This window comes from Pipra filicauda, unplaced genomic scaffold (assembly GCF_003945595.2).
Source record: "Pipra filicauda isolate LSUMZ 115617 unplaced genomic scaffold, ASM394559v2 scaffold138_size1969278_pilon, whole genome shotgun sequence".
In the NCBI taxonomy this organism is placed as follows: domain Eukaryota; kingdom Metazoa; phylum Chordata; class Aves; order Passeriformes; family Pipridae; genus Pipra; species Pipra filicauda.
This window is the reverse complement of record NW_024103862.1, coordinates 15,964-40,871: the sequence shown is the minus strand read 5'-3', so window position 1 is coordinate 40,871 and position 24,908 is coordinate 15,964. Positions and strand designations below refer to the sequence as shown.

The following is a 24,908-nucleotide window of genomic DNA, read 5'->3' as shown; positions in this document are numbered from 1 at the left end:
TAGAGTACTGACAGAGTCATACATTTCTGCTCTTCAAGTGTATTTCTTTTCTTTTTTTTTCTTTTTTAAGAGAGCACATATTAAGTCATCTTTTTTAAGTCACTTTTTTTGTCTGAGCAATGTAATTTGCAAATAAAAAGAAAATGCAATTTTCCACAGCTTCATCATTATGAATTCACAGTTCTTAAATAATTCTTCTCTAACTTTTCATGGAAACAGTTATTATATTCTATAAAGAAACTACCACACACAGTTTCTGCTCCTGCACATAATGATGTCAGTCTAACACAACATCAAAAAATACTATTTGCAAATACCATTGAAAGGCACCCCACCAACATGCTAAATCTATGATTAACAGTACCTAACACCAGCCATGGCCAGAGCTATTATTTTGAAGTGATGAAATGTTGTGTCTCTTCAATACTACACTGCATAACTTCACAGTAAATTGGTTTCCAGGTTTATTGCCAAAGTAATTAAAAATTCAAAAGGTGGCTGTTTGAACAGGACATTATGGAAAAGTATTAAATACAATTGAACATGGAGATTATTTCTTTTTATGGTGAGAGAGCAGCAGGATGGGAGGAGCAATTTGAAGAAACTGGTTTTTTTAAAAAAAAAACCCCAAAGTGTTACGTATGAGAGCTGGTTCAAAGAATGAGTGAAGGTCAAAGGGGTTAAAAGAATTCTATGATGCAAGTATTAAAACTTATATTGGGTCTGTTTTCCTTTGCTTTTAGATTAGCTTAACTGTACTTAAGTACTATTTCATTAGAATTCCTCCTTTTTCCATGTCAGTGAAGATTCTAGAACATTACTTTTAAAACAATAATTTTTTAAGCCCTCTGGGAATAACCAAGTTGAGAAAGAAGAAGGAAGAAGTGAGAGGGTCCAAACCTGAAAAGAAACAAAACCAATCTTTTCATAAGGTTTTATTTCTGCAAGTTGAATTTTACTGGGGCATACACTAGGAAGAGATTATATTTTACTACTGCTATAAACCCAGTAATTTGTAATGTCTAGAAATTGAAGAATGCCTACAGCCAATGTTTTAGCACATCTCAGTTGGTAGCAGCTGATGGCATCAGCTGAAGCAAATGAACACGCAGTAGTGAAGAGAATAAGAAGCTAAAGGGTATGTAGTCTCCCAAGAGAGTTGGTGACCAAAAGGAAGTGATGGTGAATCAGAGATGTGTGGAAGGAAATTCTCAGCTGAGCTGCACATGAATGCATGTACCATGTACAGCAGAGAAGAAATACACTATTTTCACTCTCACTTTGTTCACAGTGAAGTTAATGATTTGTGTTCAGGTAAAAATCCATGAACGGAATAGAAAGCACGTGAGTTTTGCCTGTAACAGAAGTCTAATCTCTACCAGGAGTGAGCAGCAATGACAGCGTTGCCTCTCACTTGGTGTCACACAGCTGAATACCAAAACCCCACCTGTGAACACCCAAAACCTGCTGTCAGCCTCCAAGGAGAGGAGTTCCCTATTTTCTGTGTCCCTCCACACCTGCTGGGGAGAAAAGCCAGAGACACCTCAAACTCTCCAGATAGAATCATGCTCCTGCTAATGTGAGTGAGCTTTTGACTTGATTGAGGTTTTGAGTCTTCAACTTGGACTAATTTTTTAAAATTTAAACACTCCTATCCTAAACCTTCCATGGACAGTAACTTGGATTTTTCTCTTGACAGAGGCTTGTTTCTATAGACAAAAAATAATGGGCAGAAGAGTAATCTGGTAGTAAGGCTTTGTAACAGCTTTAGATCCTATTCAGTGTGCTTATTATAAAAAAGCTTTTCCTGACCTCCAACCAAATCTTTGCCACATGCTCAGCAAACTATTTCTTGCTCTTCTTCCCAGTGGATATAACAAAAATCTGATCACTTTTCTTCACCCAAAAGTCACTTACATGTGAGTAGACGTATGATGACCTACCTTCAGTCTTCTGCTTAGACTAAAAAAGTCCTTTATCCTCCATCTATTGATCTTTCATGTAGGTTTTATGGATGCAGCCAACTTTATCCACAAGCTTTTTGGAGCGGGCAATTCCATAGAGCTACTTATGATGCTAATTGCACCAAAATAATTGTCTCTGTTTTTTCACTTACATCAGCACAAGTTAGTATGAGAATCACTTTTTCTTTCATATTTTTGGCCCTAAATTCAACCAATGTTTATGCTCTCATTTCACATTCAAAAAAAAGACATAAGCCCCAGAATATACCTTTACATCTCTATTAATACAAATTAGCATTGGCTCTGAACTTAACTTACTCTGTTTGAGATGATTAGATATAATTGCACCACAATTAAGGATTGACTGACACGCACCAGATGGAATAAATTGGATTTCAGAAGTAGCCAATATAAAGTTCACATAATTAGCCCTTCTTCTGAGGCCATTTTTTTTAGAAAAGACTAATATGTTTCCATTCTCACAGCATTTTAATAAGTAAAGTATTAGTCCATTCTGTCCTCAGATGGAAGAAATAATTAATTTTATCAGTTACAGCTCTATCCTCCAACTACAGGTCCATATAATAAATTAGCCTTCATAAAGTTGGATGGGAGCCCTACAGACTTCGAACTTCCATTGAAAAAAGTACATATTACTGGGAAAAATACAGGAAAAATCTTGTTTTATTAAATAACATAAGCAAAATTTCCTTTGGCTTCAAGGGAAAGAAGCTAGAGTCATAGGGATGTTAGAGAGCTCACACTCACCTACATTTAACTCGTAAAACAAAGGACCAGGTAATAAACATTAGAAGTAGTTTCCTACTGAATATACAACTGTGTGTCATGCAAATCCTTGGCCAAAAAATGCAAGTCAGTTGACATAGAGCTCAATTTTGAGAGCTAAACTAAAAGTAATCCAGAATGAGGCAAGGTTCACGCTGAAGAAGCATGTCATGGAAAAGCAATGCAAAATAAGCAGAAATATCATAGAAAAAGAAAAGATCTCATTAATGTTGCCCAGCTGCTTAGGTAAGCTATATCAAACAACTAGGAAATGCGTACGAAGTACTGGAATGGTGCTGTACATTTACTGAATAAAGGTTTCAACACATGGAAAGAAATGCCAGTAATTCACAATAACACAAGCAGTAGTAGAAAAAATAGGCTATCAAAAACTATCAGGTGGAAGTGCAAATGATAAACACAAATAAACACAGCTATTTTCATAGTGGATCTGAAATATTGGAAGGATATAAACAATAGAGTTATTAACTTACACTCGAAACAAATGAAGTCTCCTTTGTACAGGAGTACATAAAAGCATGTATTGCTGTGGATGAAGGGCTGTCTTATACACATTAGAAGTATTAGAAGTATTAGAAGCTATCTGGTCAATATTTAAGCACATACAAAACTTCTGAAAAACAGTTCTTGTTTGTGTCTATATGCTTTAAATTGTCCTTAATCTGGAATATGACAATTCATACATATTTTCCTTTCAAGACCAAGAATGAGATGCTAGCAACTAATGAGCTCATATATGGATGTAGCAAACTGTCATCTTGTAGTTGAGGATTAAAAGGTCATTTTACAATAACAGCTTTGTTTCTCTCATACAGGATGGTTAACACTAGAAATTATGCTTTTAATTTCATAAAAGTAGTAAATAAAAAAGACAGGCAAATTTCATTTTTTGTATGGGAAATTTTATCACTGCTAAAATCAGAAAAAAACCTAAGTTTACACAAATAAAAAATATGTATATGGGTATATTTCTTTTATTTCTGATCAAATACAATTTCTTTAACACTGATAAAAACGTTAAAATTTTATTTGTACATCTTAATGTAAATGAAAAAGAAGCTTGACCCATATGTTGTTTATAAGGTAGTTAAAGAGGAAACCTTTGCTTGTTAGTTTTCTACTGAAAACAGCTGGCTGTGGGAGAGCTGCGTTTACTTCCCTTTCATACCCAAGATGACTTGAATCCATATCATCCTTTTCCCAGGAGATTGCCTTACCAAACTGTTCCTTAAAAACAATAAAATATCAGCTTACCAAGAAAATCTGAACATTATGCATTATAATTGAAGGGAAAATGTTTCAAACTTTCACAGTAAAGAACAGGCCTAAATTACGTATGTCCTTATATCTCATTCAAACTTTCCATTAACTGCAATGGAACTTCTTGGCAGAATTCAGCGAATATTCAAAGGAGATCTTCCTCTCTGCTGCAGGAATAAGATCTGAGCAAAATTTCAGCAGTAGTGGGTTTGTATTACATTTGAAAAGTCTGTCTGCATTGTGTGAGTAGTCCATTTGAATATATTGAATTCAAATTACCATTTATCATTGTATCAAGTTATATTTTCTGTAGCATTCATGACTGAAGACCTAATAAACACATGGGACTCCAATCAACAGATAACTAATTCTGGTCAGAGCAAATACAAACATGAAAGTGCTTAAAAACAAACAAACCAATAGAAATCAGTCATCTGCCAGACAGCACCATAATTTTCCCCTGATAGTATGCCAACAGAAGTTTAAAATTATAATCAATCTGTATACATTTCAGAAACAAAGCTGCTTTTTTTTAAATGGAAAAATAGTACAATAGCAAGAAAAAAAAGTGACTATTGCCTGCCAAGATTTCAATATGGAATAAACAGCCATCCTTGGAAAGCTTACGATGGTGTTTTATTTCCAGCCACACTAACATATCTTGATAATAGCATCTTTCTATCACACCTGACAACACAGGAACATATTAATGGCAAGCAATGATGAATTTTTTTAAGCTAACATCTTGGATAAAAGCTAGGTTCCAATCAAGTCACATACAATTTATAAATACCCAGGATTTTTGGCACATGGTGCAAAAAGACCTCAGTCTCTTGATGGCTTCATCATCTCTAGCATAATTTTCAGAAAGAGCATTAAATGAATCCAAAATTCCGTGATTTGCTGAACAAGATTCTGGATTCTACCATTACTAACTTGGTGCCAGACCTTTGACATAATCTATACAAAAGCAGTCAACTTCCATGGAAATAATTTTGTGTCTTTCACTTGTTGAGAAAATACTTTTCAAATGTTGTCGTTATCAACCACAAGATAAAAATGCCACAAAAATGTTAAGATCAACTGAAGTTGAAGGGAATTTTCTCAACTTCCAAACAATATTTTTGCTACTATTTCTCTGCACTGTGATTTATCATATATGTTAAATAGGAAGAACTAAAAGTGAAACAGAAGTGAGACTGGAAGATGTAGGGTTTCAATTAATATCTACTGGTTTATAAACCTGTTAAACTAAGGAGGTGATCAGAATCCTTTGAAATCAATGGAAAAACAACTAAAATGTTCACAAACTCAGAGGGGTCAGACTAAAAGTTTTGCTTCACTTCCTAGGCCCTTAGATAAACATACCAGTTATATATAAAATATAATAATCACTACAAAAACAGACATGGCCCAACTAAATGAAAAAATACAACCTCTGTATATCATGAGAATGAACAATTACTTCAGGCATCCATCATTTCTATGTGTTGCTCTTCTGTTCATCTAATAGATTTTTAAATCAGAACATACCATTAGGATCATTTATTTTGATCCTCTATGAAGTGCACTAATTTCCTCATCAAGCCCATGACTTCTCATAGCTACATCATATTTGGAGGAAAAATAAATTGTTGCAGCTTTTCATTATGAAATTTTATCACCAAAGGAACCTATCACTGAAAGCTTTAATTTTAATGGAATTTCTACTGAGTAAATTAAATTTTATTTCTTATTAAATTAGTTTCACCAGTTTTCTGTTTGTTGTTAGCCAAAAGCTAGGATCTTTAATGCTAGCAAGTATGTAGCTCATAAATATTCCACTCAGAATTGAGTGAAGTACACAAATCACAGAATCACAGAACGGGTAAGGTTGGAAGGGACCACAGTGGGTCGTCTGGTCCAACCTCCCTGCTCAAGCAGGGTCTCCCTAGAGCACATTACACAGGATTGCATTCTCTAAAAGCATTGCATGAATTAACAGTGATGTGGTTCATAGCACTAAATCTACAGTCAGTAATGGTGACATTTATTCTAGTAAAAATGCCAGGATCAGCATGCGCCATGGCATACTCTGCCTGGAATCATTTAAGTGTTGTTGTGGTAAACAAAGATTAGTATCATCTATGTCCAACTCGAGGATAAAAACCAGCAGGTGTTGTATGGAACTCACTGTAGATACAATGCTAAACATAAACTCTGCTAACCTAAGCACTACCTTGAACGAGCGCACATGTCTCTCGATAATTCCAGCAAATATTTCTGCTCTAATCAAAGGTTTGAATAAGGAATTTGTGACCTAGGGCACTGAGTGCCATGTAAAGAAAGTTTTATTCAGACGTGACAAAAGTCATCCTTTGCCATTCGTTCTTTTTTAGAAGAATTAACATTCTCACTGTGAGACCAATTTGCTCAAAACTTATTACATTAACCTTCTTAGCAGTTGTTTTAGCTCCTTTCAAAGCAATCTTGGAAATTCACACTTTTCATACACACTTGAAAACTCCACTAAAACGACACTGCCTGTTTTTCAACAATCAAAAAGAACCTCAAATTTACAACTGAATACCCTCCCCACCCCTCACCTCAGATGGTACTTCAGAAGGCAACTATAATTTAGACTCATTGTATTTAGGTACTTCAAACCCTTGGCTTACTATCAGGGAGAAGCTCAAACGCTAGAGCTCTTGTTGGACGGGATCCAAAGATCAAATTGTATGTTAAAACAATGACATTTTTCCTCTGTGGTTCCAGTCTGCTAAAATCTGAGAGTCCTGCTGTTAAAACACTCTCCCATAAACTGAAGAAGGATAAGTGACCTACCTTGGAAAGTCCGCCTACTTCCAAATAGAAGCAGATAATGAAAACATTCCAGGTGACCCACAGGGCAGTCCACACCGTGTACTAAACACAAAGCCGGATGAAAGCAAAAAGACAGAAAAATAAAATGTGAAGATGAAAGGACTTTATAGTGAGCAGATCAATAATAAAAAAACTGATATCAATAAGCATTGTTCTGGGAACAGCCAAGCACAGAGAGTTCAGAAAAGGCGTTCTCCCTACAGAAGTCCGCTAAGAAGCACCGGAAATTACAAATCCAATACTCGTTGCTGTACTAAATAAATACCAATAAAACAGATTTATTCTTTATAGTTTTAGACTATCCTACTGACATCAATTAAGTCCAAAATGCTGGCCTAAACACCAGTTTTGGGGCAACTGTAAGTAATTTTTAAATTATGATTGAGCTCTGTTGAAGGAAATTCCAGAATAACACAGTACTTTAAGTAAGCAAATATTGAAATAACATTTAAATATTATAAAGAAAGGCACAAGGAAAAAAACCCACCACCAAATAAAACAGAAGATCTATTGATCTGATAATCTGGATTTTTTCTTCTTTTAAACAAATAAGGGTAAATCTTATCTCTTAAGAGTCTTTGACAGTAAAACGTACTTTAATTACATTGAAAATAGCTCACTATTTCTCCAACGCCTCTGCCATGAACCTGATCCTACAAAGCAACCTTAACAGTTGAATGCATCCATATCTCTTCTGGGTTCTCCAATGTCGTATTGAACTCATACTCTGTCTACAGCATGAATGGGAGAATAATGTGTCTACCTTAACTCAGCTTGGCTGCACCTCGAGTACTTTGTCCAGTTCTGGGCCCCTCAATGCAGGAAGGATATTGAGGTTCTGGAGCATGTCCAAAGAAGGGCAATGAGGCTGCTGAAGTGACTGGAGCACAAGTCCTATGAGGAGAGGCTGAGCGAGCTGGGGTTGTTTATCCTGGAGAAGAGGAGGCTCAGGGGTGACCTTATCACTCTCTACAACTGCCTGAAAGAAGTTGTAGTCAGGAGGGGTCAGTCTCTTCTCCCAGGCAACCAGCAGTAGGATAAGAGGGCACAGTCTTAAGCCACCACAGGGGAGGTTTAGGTTGAACATTAGGAATAAGTTCTTTACAGAGAGAGTGATTGGATGTTGGAATGGGTTGCCCAGGGAGGTGGTAGTCACCGTCCCTGAAGGTGTTTAAGAAGAGACTGGATGTGACAGTGCCATGGTCTAGTAGATGAGGTGGTGTTAGGTCAAAGGTTGGACTCGATGATCTCAGAGGTCTTTTCCAACCTAGTCGATTCTGCGATTCTGTGATCTTTTGTGTCTTAATTGGCAGCACAATAGACTGGCACTATTTCCTTACAGACGCACTGTTTAGTAACATACAGCTGTAAACTATTCCCAGTGAACTCTCTGGGCAGTCCACCTCAGAAGCATTTCTGCCTGACAGGCCCAGTGCCCACCCAGCCACACTGGAGCTACATCCTCCTGAAAAAATGCAATGAGCAGCAGCACTGCCACTTTACATTTACACACTTATAACCTTCACAATGAAGAACTGCTGCTAAGAGCCTTTACAAGTCTAATTAGCTGTGACCAGATGAGGGTTAATATGCAATTGTTTTGGTTCAATCTACTCGTTAAAGCTCAACATACTAATCTACAATATGTTGGATCGCATTTGCATTGCATAAGTGCCATCAGTTTGGATTTCTTGCTCAGTTTTGGGTTATGTTCCCCTCTTCCTTCCCCCCGCCCTGTGATGTATAATGAAAGGTTCAGGTGAAGAGGGTTGAATTTTTCCCCACTGTGATTAACCCCCCATGCATACGGTCATTTCTGCACACCAAACATGAGAACTGCTTTAATATCGTTTCTTCTGAGGTACATAGACAGCTGGGAGATGGCTATGGCCTAAGAAGTAGACAATTAATAAACAAAATAAGAGTAACGGTCCTGGGCAGTTTCCTCTGTCTTACAGAGAAGGGCAGTGTGGCAACTGGAGGCTGGGTTATTATAAAATAGACAAAGCTGCCATGGTCTGTGAGCAGTATAATGTCTGCACTATTCATAAGATTAATTTTAAGAGTACATCACATTTTACTACATTTGTTGACTTTGTAGTAACTCATCATAAGCTACTGATTTTCCAACATTGATCCTCAGAATATTATGTGCAGTGTTCAAAATTAGTGAACTATTCATACAAGCCAGTTGCTTGTAAAAAGCAGAATTGAGACTATTCAGGAGAATTTGCCTTTTTAAGAAAGAATTTTTTATCTATCCATGAACTAAATCTGTCACCACAACAAAAGATATCCTGCTTGATCTGCCAGGCCAAGCCAAATCTGTTAATGGCCTCATTCTGTCCCATGGGCACCAATGACAACTCAGTACTATGCAGGCAAAACCTGTCTGAACATGCTTTCCCAGGCCAGGTTATGCTGTTTTACAGTTATGACTGGTTTGGTTCCTTATCCACTGTGAGGATTTCTAAAAGAGAAGCGCAGGTGCAAAGCAGGTGTGTACCTTGAAACCCAGCTGCTGTGTATGGAAAGGCTCTTCCTACACTCTCACTGAACTGCAGAAGTCTAAATTTGAGCTCCGTTTGCCTTATAAACATAATAATTACCTATTCAGTAATTAGTACTACATAATTTCTTTAAGTAAGAGAGTTATTGTCCACATTTGAAAACACATCTTTTTGGATACGCAAGGAGCAGATTTTTTTCCTTACATAGTTTCATTGGTTGTTAGGGAAGACTACATTAAAGGAAAGGTTATAAGTCAACAAAAGCAAGAAAGCAAAACTAGGAATTGTCAGAATTTGGGTTATTTATGCCAATTTAATTTTTCTATTTTGTGGATGTGCAATACAATGCAAACCTTAATTAAATCATCATAGATATATTTTTATTGTAAAAGATCTTACCTCACTTAACACATTTTATGAACAGCTAGCTCAATACTTCATTTCTCCTTGTCACTCAGACCCTGCTCTTAGGACAGAATATTAATTTCCTCATGAGGTTTACAAAGATGCTCATTGCTGTAATGTGCAGGAGCTGCACAAACATTGACTAATTTATTCTATGTTATAAGGGAATGATACAGCTCTCAGAATGCAAATGATGTTCTGATACATGCAGAGATTACATTCAGAAGTATTCATACATTATAGGCATCCAACTTGAGGTGCTTAAGAGTTCATTTTTCAGAACACTTGAGGTTATACACTACTTTATAAGCTCAGTGTTCAGCTCCCTGTGGCTGAGCATGCAGCACTTGTGCAAATCAGACCACAAGGTCTCAAGACAAGAACCCAGAATGCAAGGGGAAAACAAAGAGTGTGACAAGTTTGTTAAAGTGATTCACTTTGTGTCAAAAAGGGTTTCAGTGTTTGAGAGCAGAGATAAATCTCAGCTACACAGCACAGCCCTCACAGCAAGCAATTCTTTTATTCTTGCTAGCATGTGCTTCACTCTTCCCGTTGTCTTCTGTTTTCTGCAAATCAAGTTTCTATTCCCTGGCTGTGATAACCAGAAACCCCCCAAAATCTGTCCTTTCTGTTGAAACTGAGGTGACAATATAATAAGAATCAGTATACATCTATCCAGTTCAGAACTGCAAATATATAAAAGGATCACAGTAAGATTGCAAAGAAGGGCTTTAATAAAAATTTTTCTAAATTTTGAGTGTTTTTTTCTGAAAATTTTGTAATACTTTTTGACCACTACATGTATGTGTGTAAATTTATATGTATTTACCTTCTAGGTTAAAAAAATTATAGCAATATTCCATTATGTGGCATCACACTAACACCTGCTTGAGTCATTAAGAAAGCTTTAACTTTTAGATCCATGATGAACACTTATTTTTGCTAGCAGAGAAACAGACCAAATTGCCATCCTCTGTATGAAGGGACATATCATGCATGTTGACAATTTTGTCTCAGCATGGGAATGTTTAAGGTCTGAAACATCAGGTCCACACTGAACCTCAGGCTTCATTTCCCTTCCAAGGCACCTCACCTAACCTGTTTCATGACCTGATCTGCCATTCAACCTCTCCCACTCCATGTCCTAAACATTATCCTATCCGTCCTGTTGTGCCTGCTCACTCTTACTACCCCACATCCAGCGATTTCTGCCCCAGTTCTTTTTTGCCAGACACATTCAATCCACCCCAGCTCAACTGGTCTCATGCTCAGCATCACAACCTTTACCATATCTGCCATGAAGAAGGAATTCTCCACATAGGTTGAACCAATAAGAAGAGTTGGGGGTTTTATTTTGTACATGCTATGATGCACTACTTAAAAATCACGTGGATGTTTTTGTAACAGATTCCTCCTAGTGGAAGGACCTAGGACCTGGTAATATCTTTGCTTATTTCCCCCATGATGCACTATATCCTTTTTTTGCTTTTGACCTTTCGCACTAAGGATTGCATACTAGGTGGTGTGAGGAAGTATTTGGAGTCTTATAAGTTATGTGGAGAGAGTAGTCCCTAAACCTTACAGGTTAAATGTCTATTAAATTACTGTCAAGCCTAGCAGGTTCCTTTCAGATTCCTTTTCATAACGCCAGCCTCTCTACAACAGTGAGATTTCTATACCTCTTTTGACTTTACAGCTAATATTGAAACCGATGCAGAGGTACATTTAATGTATCAGTGAAATATAAACATTTCTAGAGTTAAATCATTCACATTGGATGGACACAAAGTCACAAAAAGAACTGGTTAAGCAAAAATGCAAAGAATGGCTTCTTAAATTGAAAGGTAAAAGAAAAAAGGGAATTTTCTAAGTTTGACTATTACAAGGATTGAGGGATAAGTTTAGTTGTAATGAAGTATCTCAAGTGTATATTTAAATCTGAAGTGTGCCAACTACTCTGACAAGGCAGGAGGCACTAGGGAGAATGCAGTTGACTCAGGGATACTTCAAGGGAAAGGAGCAACTCAGATCACCCCTCTGTAATACCTGGCTGTGCCTCAGAGGCATCAGTACTTGCAGAGTCTTACAAGTACTGGCAAGTGGCATAAGTCAACCTGATAGAGCAGTTACAACACAGAACCTACCAGGAAGGATATTCAAGGAGTAATTTTGGAAGCCTAAATATTTCATATGTGTTTTCACTGTCTGTATAACATTTGTTGAGTACAGTGCAAAGTATCCTGTACAGTATTTCTTCTGCTTTTCTGGTTTTTGGTTTATGTTTTTTTAAGAAAGTCTCTCCTGGCTTTTCAACTGAACACATTGCCTATATATCATATTATATTATTTATTAGAATACGTTAAGGCAAGTAAAGCAGAGATTTCCACCTTATATTCCGCCTGTCTAAGTGTATTAGTTTCATTCTTCACTGTTTCATTAACACATTTTCATTCAGCTTTGGGCCTGGTTTGTAAAATTTTAACTACATGACTCATCATTCAGGAGCCTTTTGAAGTCCCATATCAGAAGTAGAAGAGGGGGGAAATCCCCAGCTTTAACAAGTATCCTGTCATCATCTTTAATCAGTTTTAACAGCCTGGAAATCTTGCTGCTGACAGCAAGTTCTAAGAAAGGAAAAGCATGCATAGGGAAATGGATCACAGCAGAACTCTGGAGCTTCATGACACAAGTGTAACGGTACAGTTAGAGCTGAGATTTAGCTGGTTTTTTCTTCTTTACAAATGTTGGAGTAAGTTTCAAATGAGCTAATACAGGAAAATTAGGAATCAGCTCTGCACTCTTATGTCCCCTGGGAACTTTGCACTGATTTAATTCAGTCAAAAAATATTCAAATACTGAAAATAGCACATTCTCTTAGTGACAGAACAAATTGTTCACAAAATTTATCTAAATTACTAATTAATACAAAATGTATTAGAAATAATTATTGGATTTAAACTAATTAGGACACTGGGAGTCAATGCTTCTGTTCCCTCTTTCTCTGTTTCCTAAGCTCTGAGGACTTGGAATTTTAGCTATGAGCAAGTGAAATTCCAGATTTATTTCAGAATTACAATCCACGTATCTGAAAGACTGTAGACAGACAACATGAGCCACTACCTTTACCTACTTTGAATCACAATTATATTCAATGGAGATGCCTCATGAATCAGCTATTGTATGACAGCTCTTATATAGTGGGGGCATTTTTTTTTTTGGTAGAAAGCTCTCATGACAAATTTTATATCACTCAAACTAATTTCTTTCTTCAGACTTTTAATCTACAGTGGCTATGCTTATGCTGCTGTCAAAGAAATGACTGCAGCTTATGTAGTCATCAAATGCTAGTGATACAGTAAGTAGCTTCGGTTCCATGGCAGTAGAAGAGGAGTTAGAAGCATGCAACTGCTATTGTGTTTATCAGTTTTTATTACAGCCCTCACTGAAATCCTTGGCTCTACGTACGCGCAACAGAAGCCTGCTCAACTGTGCTTGCAGACCTAGTCTCATATTTGACTGCAGTATAGATGTGCTTCAAGTTATTGTATTACATGTATTACATTTGTTCACTTACTTTCTCATTCCTTACATATGCTAAAATTTGAGGAGAGAGAACATGACATACGCAGCATAGGATGGCAAAGTGAAAGCTTTTGTGTAACTTCTCTTGTCAGGGAAACCTTCAGACACAGCTGTCATTGCAGAGAAGATAGATTAAAAACATTCTTTTGTGATTAAACCAATGACCCTAGAGCCAGTCAGCTTAAGTCAAGATCACCACCAGAGTATGACAGAATATCATGGGGACAATTTGTGCTCACGTGTGCCAGATCAATTTTGCATAGACAGCTTACAGAAGTAAACTGTTTTATCTGACATGATTCACACTTCAGTTTTTTTATTCTGATGGGATCATCTGCACTAGTAAAGTTGACTTCCAGGGAAGTCTTAAGGAAAAGACAATGGATACTAAGCATAGTTTTCTTGAAGTAATTGCTTACTTTTCCAGTGAAATTGGATTAAGCTTAATCTAAATCAGAAGCTTCAGCAACCAGAGCACATAAAAGCATTACTCAACCTACTACTTCTGCCAAAGACACAGTACAAAATTCTTAGGAAACCAACAACTTACCTGTCCAGGGGCTTAGACATGGCTGAAGGTGCAGCTATGGACTTGGAAACCCATGAAGCTTCTCAGTTAATTTGGTGCCTAATTCACTAGTGAGAGCCTGGGTAGGAGTCTCTCTGTGTTGTGTTTAATACTGAAATTCAGGACTTTTCTGAAGATTTACATTAAACAGACTTTATATTTGAAGTCAGCAATAGAAGTTTACTGCTGTAACAAGTGTTTTCAACGAGTTTCAGAAGGAGAAAGGTAAGCTATGCCCTTCCTTGGGAGAGTTCCTTTCAGATTCCCTTTTGCCTTAGTGAAGACAGCCTGGAGCTGGCACTGGTAAGGGTCTTCACTGTCTGTACCACTGACTCTTTCTGGGGCTTCTGGGGACAGTGGGCAAAGCACTGCTGTGGTTGGGACAGCCCTAGAAAGTACACTTTCTGAGGAGCATGAGATGGGTATAGCCTGGAAGATCCTCAGGCTATACCTCAACTTTGAGCTGTTGTAACCCTGCACTGTTGTAGAAAGACTCCATGCACTTCTCTCCTTTCTTTAGCTACTTGTTCCTGTCTCCCCTCTAGCACCTCTTCCCTTCTGATGGAAAAAGCAAAACATGCCAGAGAGCTGACCTACACTTAAATTAACACCAGTAAAGAAAAACATTGCTTTTCAGCTGGATCTATTCTGGTTTGCCAGTTGACCAAAGTGTTGAATTGATGCTTGTACTGGTGAAAATGAAGGAACAGCACAGGGACTGAAGGAGCAGCTGAGCTAAGGGACTATTGCTTATGCTGGCTTGAGGAATCAACTGAATTCAGCCCGAGGGTGAAGCTAGACAAGACACTGAACTGACAAGTTTGTAGCTAGCAACAGCTGAAGTCTTGCAGTTCCTCCTTTCCCCTCCACCTCCACACTGCTGTTCATGACCGTGCAGTCCCAGTCCCTCCCTTGTGCTGGCCCTGGCAATCGTTGGGAACCTCACAGACTGGGTTCAGCTCACCAGTTTAGTATAAAAGTCTCCCACTTTTTACTAGGTTGGTTTTCTGATCGATTAGGACTGGAAATGGCTTACTGAAGGGTCCAGTTAACTGCTGCCAGAATTGGTGGGGAGGATATGGAAAAGTATTCAGCCAGGGAAAAGAACAGTTGGAACAGGGAGAAATGCAAGCCACCCCCTTCTGCTGGTCTTGAGCTGTGAGGTTGGTTCCAGACAACCTGTGTACCTTTACTCTTCAGACTTCAGGATTTAGCTCAAACTACTACTACTTCATTGGGAACCTTGTGTTAGTAAGGATAGAAGCTGCTCTAAAGCCTTGATCTTCCCAAGTAATGAGTACTTGCATGTACTGTAGCTTGAGCTCTTAAATATATGTTTAAAGACAAATCAGAGCATGAGTTCAGTTAAATTTTAGGATAAAGTGTCTTGCTGATGAGGTGTTTCTTTCTTTAATTATGAGTTCTATACCTCTACTTAAAAAAAGCCCCTTTAATATAGTCTAAAATGTTAATTTACATTGGAAAAGATAGAGAAACAGTCAACATATGTTGCATTTCTTTGGAAATTAAAGCAGAGCTTGCATTACTGAATAGCAGTGCTGCACCTGAGGGGTCAGAAATTCTGTAAAGTTGCACTTCAGACACAAATTTCCTACTTAATTTTTCGGATGCTTACCCTAACTTGCTTCTTACGTATAAAATGGAGAGCATGAAGTACAAAGGTGAGTCATCAATATATGGATGCCCAGTTCTCCAACCACAGATAATAGATAAAAGTGTTATTATTTATATCAATCCATTTTCAATTTGTTACAGTCTGCTTGTAAGCTTAGCTAATGTGAGTGTAACCTTGGGTACAGGTTTTGTTTACCTTCTCTTTTAAGACATGACAAAGAATTATAATATTCCAAGCTTCACTAGAAAAGATGAAGCTTTTTAAGTATTTGTTTAATTAGTATTCCCCAGTAGACATTTATTTCACTCTTTTGTGAGAAAAAAGAAAGATAACTTCAGCCTCTTAAAATCCATTACTGACAACACAACCAAGATGTTCCAGATACAAGCAATACCAGGTAAGGCATAATATTTATCCATTCAGGAGGGAGTGTGGGGGAAGGAACAGGGGTATTTTTTTGTTGGTAATTTACTTCATGGCTTTGAAAATTCTTTTTATTCCTGTTATGTTGAGAACATGGGAAAAAACAACTGTGAAGCATCAGAGACAATTTACAATAATTTAGGGTCAAGGCCATAAATACAGGTCTTGACAAAGTTACATGTAAGTGTGAAGGAGATTTCTTTGGAACCTGTGGGTCACGGGACCAAGGAAATTTCTACCATCCTTGCTTCTCCCCGTTAAAGAGATGTAACTAAATATAACTTGGCCATTACAAATATTTTTTTAATCACCATTGATTCTGCTTGTCTACTGCAGAAATAACAACAATTGGTATTTCATTTCTTCACTTATGCATAGTCTAATTGACTTGCATCATGGTTATAATTTTGACAGCATTTTCTCCAAGTTTCTTATTCTTGATAACTTCCAAAACCTCAGAAAATCCAGTCAGTAGTCCTAAATTTGCAAAAAGACATGGAGACCTCTACAGTTTTTACAGAAATACCATCTGGTGTTTTGACACCAAGAAAATTCTGTTTTGTAATATGACAGGTTTTAAAACCAACTGCAAAAAAAAAAAAAAAGATAATAAATGAGACTTACCACAACTATATAACGAGGCCTAAATTGGATGGTTCCAAACAAACCCAAAATGACAACTATTATTTGTAGGAAATTGCCAAGGATAGGAGCCCATTGGAAACCAAGGAAGTCAAAGATCTGCCTCTCTAATGCTGCCAGCTGTAAGAAAACACATAAACAGAACATCCACTTTTTAATTATGGGTGAGAACACTTGACATTTTCTTTTTTGCACCAGCTTTCACCAGAGAACAGTATAGCAAAATTCTGAAACTGTGGTTCCTGGCTGTAGCCTTTGTCAGCATTGTCAGGACACTGATATCTGAAGACAGCTACTAGTCAACATACAGTTCTTCTAATAAAAAAGCACTTTGAAAAAACTTCAATAAAATATTTGTAAAGCCACATATAGTACAAAAATACTTCTACAAATAAAATATAGAAAAATTTTATTTTATTCTTGTATTCTGGAAACTCCAAGACTTGACAAATTTCATTTAATTAAAAATTTGTCTTAAACAGAAGCTCACCTAGATTGAGCAAAGCTATTGAAACCTTGCTGTTGTTACTAAAATGTCATCATGCTCCTTCTCTGCCCCATATCTTTGTTTTCTGAGATTTAGTCTCAACTACACTTGATTGCAAGTTCCTCAATCTGTTCCTAAAGGCCCAAAAGAGCAGAGCAGGCTCAGAAGAGTACCAGATGTGGTATTGGGTATGATTCCAGGAGTTCCTAAATGTAGGAATTAGGGAAGACTGCTGGGATCTCCTCACTACCTGAGGCACAGACATAGACTCAGGGAGTGAAAGGCTGGAGAAAATGTTAAAAGACCTCAGAGCAAGCTGCTTCAAAACCAACAGCCAAGTGAGCTATCTGTGCTCTACCAAAAGCTGGTAGGTTACTTTGGGCAACTATAAATCAGAAGGAAATGGTGGCAACCTAATAGCTCTCTTCCCACTGTCCTCATGGCATTTTGGGTCTGGATTTAGAGGGTTGTGGAAAAGGAGGAAGCTATGAAGCATCAACCCTCACCATTGCATCAGCATGTGGTTCTTAGGTAATTCTGCATTTCTAAACATTAGACAAAAAAGGGATAAAAAAATTCAGATAAAAATTCTTCTGCAACCACATTTCCTACTCATTTTTGACAATCCAGTCTATTGTTCTAAATATACAAAATCAACTTTCTCAGCACCACATTTGTTGAAGTCTAAACTTTGTTCACTGTTTTTGCAGCTGTAGCAAGACATTCCTAAGCAACTAAAAAGAATCCTACAGAGAAATAACTGAGTTTCTGTGCTTGCTAGAATTTATTAGCATCTAGTTGATTTTACTACATTGTTACAAACCCTAAAATTTACCAAAATATGCATTTAAAATATTTATAACTGAGACAGATGGAGGAAGCATGGCTCTATGAATACCAACAAAAGTATTATCATATGTGGTATTTTACATAAACCATTTCATTTAACACATAATGACCAGATCCAATCTTTACCTGCAAGATGGGGCTAGGTGTCACTGAGAGCAGAATCCATCTTTTCTGTACAAAAATCCTCCCTTAACCACTCTTGAAAACCATATTCTCTCTGCTGAGGTTAATAAATATGATAAATCTAAACAATGAAATGAACGAAAGGTGAATCATCAAGTCGGTGCAGCTGCTCTGCAATCAGTGAAGTGACTTTTATCAGCTAAACATCTGGCCCAGTATACATAAATGAAAAATTATTATGCAGCAGACAATGTTAATGTGATATTATCCTCTTGGCCACATAAGATGTTCCTATCTTAACAGAAATTATTATCCTTTTTATGTCATAGCTAAGGGAGAATCTCAGACCACACGAGAATGTCAGGTGAATGTCTTCACCTTCTTGTAGACTCACGAGCATCACAATAATGGTCTAGTTGGGACTTCACAAGGGACACCTCAGAACCATTTGCTTTTCCTAACACTCTCTAGTGAGCTCTCTCAGGTGACCCCACATTTGGGAATAATCTTGCCTGCAACTTCCTTAAACCACAGGATACATCACCCAGTACAGTACAAGGGTACCCCAAATCTCATGTGCAAGATGGTAAATAAAGAGTTTTGAAAACTCTTTGGCACAGGCAGAACTTACAGTTTATGGTCAAACAACAACATACTAAGAGTCCTGTCCTGTATCACATAGGAAAACATTTATGACATCCATGACCAGAGCCAGAGCCTGTTTCATTCCCACCACTACAAGTAGAGATCTAGGGTCAGCTAAATTGCTAAAAAATTCACCATTTTTCAGAGACAATGTGTCTTCATCCTGGAGCCCTGATGTTGCCTAGTGAACTGAGGATGGAGCTGTCAAATCAGACTAGAATTTGCTTAGCAGCCACCTCTGACGTGACAGTCACTGAAACTCCCCTGTAGCCTAGGTCTTCACCTGCACCAGTAACTTGTGTCCCATCACACTCCCAGCACTGAAGCCAGATGGCTTAGGATTGCCTCCATTCTGAAACAGGGCAGTTGTGTGCAAACAATATACCTACTACTCCAAATGATCCCTGGCTATGGGTGAACCCTCTGGGAAGACCGCTGGTCACAATAAGCCTGGTTAACCTGATAGAAAATTCTAATGGCTCACTAGCATCCACAATGCTACTGCCTGGCTTCTTCCCCAGGCACATATGAATAATGTGCTGGTGTAGGGAGCATAGGGTTTGCCCAGAGTAGGTATTCAGGAGATTCCCTTCAAACTCCTGGTTCACTGTAAGAGATGAATGCCCTTAGGCATTTTATGTAGCACTGAAATATCGAGAGCTATCTGAAAGACAAAAGCCTGAAGCACAGATATGAATGTTGCAGCACAGGTATGAATGAAACTATTAGTATGTGTCCCTTCTTAAACTGGCCCTTCAGAGAAATTTTCAGAGCCATGTAAATGCCTAAAAGACACAGTACCAGAACATAAATGAACACAACCACTGCACTTTGCCAACAGACCCATGTTAAAAGGCTTATTATTCAGCTCATCCCTAAACTGGATCAGACACAAAGTTTGCCTTCATGTGCACCTCCTTGATATCTGCCAATCAAGTTCTGAATAAATGTAGTAGACAGGTCTGGAGTCCCACAAAATAGTACAGTGGTCACAGTATTTCCCAAAGATGATAGTACACATGTGTATATCCACCATAGGTACAGTTACACATAAAAAAGTAATTAGTCTTTCTATGGATTACTCTGGTAAAGACACCCACCGCAACCACAGAGAAATAAAGTTCAATTTCCTCTCCTGCTGCCTACTGAGGTATTCATTCCTCTCCTTCCGCTTCCTATCCATTAGGATACCAAGGGAGAGAGCTTCTCCTTGAAGCTGTGTCACAGGCAGAAAACAAGAATTTGCATTTAGTGAGTCAGAAAGAGAGCATAAGCAGAAACATGAGTCTAGAGCCTATTGCTTATGGCACTTATCCAGAATTGGGAGCGCTGCTTGTGTTTCTTGCCTGCAGGGCTCGCTCTTTATTTTTATACACAGTGACAGCATGAAACCACTGAAGGAGCCCTGGAAGCAGGATGCCAAACATGCAGTAGCATTCCTTCCCCACTAACAAGTGCTCTCACTATCAGACTATGCAGTGACCTGCACAGCTAAGTTTCATTTATTTTGCTCTTGTCGCCAACACAGAGTAATTTGTCTCATCCCTAAAGCCCACATAATACATTAGTGGGGAGGGGTGGACGGGGCTGGAGTATAAAGAAAATAAAGAAGTAGGAGGCATGTCTTTCCTGCTCAAATTGCTAGTTTCTTCTAAATTATAACACCTTCTTGCAGGCAATTCAGGTAGAAGTAAAAAACCTAATAATTCATGATCATGTCAGAGGGAACACATTAAGTTCTGTTTTCTTTATACCATGAGTAATATGCATTGAATAGAGAAAACATCTGAGTACTGCTGTTCTTATGTCTAGTATTTCACCCAACAGAGTCCCCAAGCAGCAGTGAAAGCCACAGATTTTTTAGCTCTGTGCAATTGAATAAAAGCAGTCCCTAACAGTCTATGATTCAGGTAATTCATTGCACAGAAATCATGAGAATAAACGAAAGGAAACAGGTAGCTCTGCACAATTATAGGCTGGTTTTACACATATATGAAAAACCAGTACTATCTCTGTTTGCACAAAATCTCAGTAGCCAACATTGGTCACCAGACTAACCTATGCCACATGGTGCAGTTGGAAAGCAGCAGACACTGACAGATGGTTTCACTTGGAGTTATGTGCATGTGAGTACTTTGAAATGTTTCACCAAAAACATTTTGATGATTAAGAGGCTGTTTTTCTCAAAGAGAAATTTTTACACATGAATTTCTGTTTTCATCACTATTTTCAGATTCTCCTGAAAAAAGCCAAAAAAATCAGAACTCTGAAGGGAAAGCAGAGGTTGGCACCTCTACTACTCATGATAACTAAGACAACAAAGTTTAGGAGTGTCCACAATAAATTGTTGTTTGATACTTTTTAAAATAATTACCATAAAAGTGGAATGAAAACCCAAACCTTTCTTATAAATAAAAGAAGAGGGTTTAGTTTGGGCAACTTAAATACTGGGTGTCTGGTTTCCAGTTGAGTAAAATTTTTCATGAGAACTTACAAAAACCTATCAAAGATAATAGGAAATAACATTTTCTTATCATAACAACACTTGGAAAAGGAGACATGATATTTCTTACTACTGCTGGCAAGGGAGTGCTTTGTTATTTAGTCATCATCATCGCCGACAACCTTGTAATGTAAAGTGCAACTCAGGAGACTAGGACTAACAGTAAAATGCTCTACTGAGACTGTATCAGTTCACTTAATGAAGATGTGCCACACTTGTCTTGTTCTTTCACCTCTTTATTTTGCTAAGTCTTTCACGGCCCACTTCCCACAGAGTGCAAGGAGAAGGTACTAAGCTGCAAGATGGGACTCCATTAAAGTGCCTCAGGCTGAACTTTCTCTCATGGCCATGCCCAAGCCCTCTTGTGCTAAAAGCAGCAAAGAGTTCAGATGAACTAATGTGTTAGAATTTTGAGCTTCTCCACCTAGATGGATCAACCACATGTGCAGCACATTTGGAACATTCTGAACAGAAAGAAATAGGGCAAGCTATAATCTTAATGACCCATATGCAGCTTATAATAAAGGAATAACAAAATAAAAGGCAGCAATCAGCAATGCTGCATAGGATCTACAGAAACAAATCACCAAGATGGTCCTAGTCAACAGAGAGATCCAAAAACATTTTTAAAAGCAGGCTTCAACAAGTGTGCCCTCTGGAGTAAACCCCTCCTTTAAATGCTCATGTTGTATTACACTTCAAAATAAATATCAGAAGCTGTCTGAGTGATGAGACACCACAGCAGAGTTACAAAGTCAACTTTTCAAAATAAGTGTTAAAACTCAATTTTCTCTTCTGTCAGAAACATCATAATGGAAACATTTTAATGGAAAAGCTTTTATAAATGACATATTAGTTTGAGATTTATAAATAGATCTACATCCATAGCAGAAGGAGTCATTGGATCAAGACAAAGTGTTTTCATATGTAAGAGATCATTTCATACAAGAAAAAAACTAAAAGTGGCTTGATATAAACAGAAGAACAAAAAATTGCTTAATAGAGAACTAAAAGGTTAATGATATAGCTGCAAATTTGATACCCTATAAATTACTAAATTTACAAAGCTGGGAAGTATAATTTACTCTGCATTGGATATTAAAAAGTTGCTTCAAACTGTCATGTAAAACAATCCATAGAAATTATAACCAGAGAAGTATCCATACCATACCTAACAAACTTGCATTCAAGGAATCTGACAAAAATCATAAAATTAAATACCTATTAGCTGCAGAGCTGTAAAACTATATAGCTTTAAAACCTTTTTTGAAATAAAAACGATTAAAAAATCTAGGGGGGAAAAAAAGAGGAACATTATTATGACTCCCCAAATAGACATTGTTACTGTTTGAAATGGACTCAGCTTTCAAAAATGAAAATAGTATACAAAAAAAAAAGTGAACCAAAAAATTACAGTCCAGAGCATTCGTTTTCTAAATTTAAGTCAGGAATTATACGAAACATTTGAATTATTCCTGTAAGACTGAGTTGGTCGATGATGCTGATAATTATCATTAGAAGTTCATCATCACAGATCATCATCCATACTAAGTGCTGCATCTAAGAATAAAGATGTTTTCTCCAAACTTCTCAGCTTCATCTTGTGGTCATAAATTTAACTTGTGCCTTTGGGAAGAGTTTCCTGAACATGATGAATCTCTGAGGACTGTTGTTCCAATGTGCTGTGCTGAATTGCAGACACTTCAGTGCAGTTTGGTAGATGCAACTGTTAAAAAATTGAACTGATTCCCAAGCCTCCTTCAGGAAACCCCACCAGGAGCTTTAAGTCCGCTCTGTTCTGAAGCCCCAGGACACCTTTGCTAAACTCAGCAGCGCGCTCACCTTTCCCTCACAACCTATCCCTCCATTTCATCCCATCCCACCCCATCCTATCCTTCCTTCTTACTTTCCTGCCCTTTTTTCTTCCTTCATTTTTGCCCACATTGGTGCATGCTCCCAAAAAGCTACACACCAACACAAGGAAGAGGGTAACGGGGAGGCACAAGAGGAGCAGAGGGAGCCTCTTACGCCACCTTGTAGCCAGAATATTCAGCTGACAGAGAAGATCTTGGATCAAGGTGATTTTTAGCCCTAGCCACATTTGACTTAAAGTCTGTCTTCACATTCCAGCACTCTTAGGCATGTATTTGGCTTTTTCTTGACAGATGTTCCACTGAGAAAACATTTTTGTAAAACCTTGGGGCAAATACTCCATGTTCGCATCATACTTTTATATTATTTTGGAGAATACTCACTTTTTAATTTAAGGGGAAAAGACATCAAAAAGCTTCCAAACTACTCTAAATAAAACCCCAGCACTGGAGAATAAAAGATTGACTTACCACATGCTAAAATCCAGGATTTCTAATAGAAGACTAACAAATGATGAAAGAAGAAGGTTAAAATAAATAAGTAAGTAAATAAATAAGTTGCATCAAAGACCAACTGTTAATGCATAAACTGCTTTTTATACAGATTTTATACTCCTGCTGTGATTTCAGAATTTTACTGACAGGCTTGACTTCAGTAAAAAGGAAGATAAGATTAACATGAGAGAAATGCCAGGTTTTCAAAGTAGGGGAGAACATTTACATCTGAAGTGGAAGGGTGGTGTCAGATGATAGCTCCTGGCGGAAGAACCTGTTCCTCAGCTAAAGATCACAGCCTCATCTGTATCTTACCATCTTTCAACGGTGGCTTCATAACCAAAGATGAGTGTAGTCTGTGTCAAAATGAAACGTTAAAAATTGATATAAATCTCTTCTTTATATCTTCGGTGACAGTTAAAGCAATCATCTGACTGAAGAGGAAACTCCCATTAGATTTTTAATTATCTGAATTCACTTGTCTAGGTGAAATACTAGCTTTTGGGCGATTTTAAGGTGGTAATCCCTTATAGCAGCTCACTAAATACATTTATAAAATTATGTGTCATGGAAGTTATTGAATGTTAAGGAAGATTCTGAGTAAATCATTAATATTTGTAGTAAGTTCAGTTTAATTGAGCAAAAGAGAAACTGTTATCTTTCTGACAAGTAATTGTCAAAGAAGAAAAAAACCCCAGATGATCTAATATCAAAAGTGCCTTTGCAGTGTTGGTCAGATAAGTAATTGACTGTCACCTGAGTAACTTTAAATAAAATATAAAGTGAAAGGAATATATATGCTGAAAGCACTCGATAACAGAGTAGTAGCCAAGATTAATGAAGACCAAAGTATAGAAACAAAGAAAAAAAGGGCAGGTTCAATTAAAAACATGTCCTCTTTTTAAGAAAGTCTGTGCTGCTTTTCAACAATGAATGTTACTCTTATTCAACAGTTCAACACATATGGAAAATACTCAGAACTAAGTAAAGGTCCTTCCACCATTCTGGTAAGTGTTTTGGTGAATAAGTTCATTGGAGGGTGATGGTAGTGATAGTACATTATATTGCTGCAGACATGGTATTTTAGCAAAATAATAATTTTTTTTCTGAAATAAAAGCAAGTGTCACTTGTCAATATTTTATCAATAAAGTAGTTTTTCAATAACTGCTTAAGAAAATAGGCAGGTAAGCAGTGAGGAGTATGTGTTCAATTATTTTTGAAAGCCAATACACTGTTTTAACATCTCAGAACCAGAAGACCCCACAAAATGAATG

General features: G+C 37.4%; 1 protein-coding gene across 1 annotated transcript in view; it reads right to left on the bottom strand.

Annotated features, from left to right (window-relative positions):
• The window catches only part of NKAIN3 (sodium/potassium transporting ATPase interacting 3), a gene marked incomplete at its 5' end in the record, with an annotated part of 184,562 nt that extends 167,782 nt beyond the window's left edge, over positions 1–16,780 (bottom strand). The window contains 2 exons of the mRNA XM_027748216.2: positions 6,855–6,935; positions 16,643–16,780. Coding sequence (XP_027604017.2) covers positions 6,855–6,935; positions 16,643–16,780 — 219 coding nt within the window. The remainder of the gene's footprint in view (positions 1–6,854; positions 6,936–16,642) is intronic.
• Positions 16,781–24,908: the final 8,128 nt, after the last annotated feature.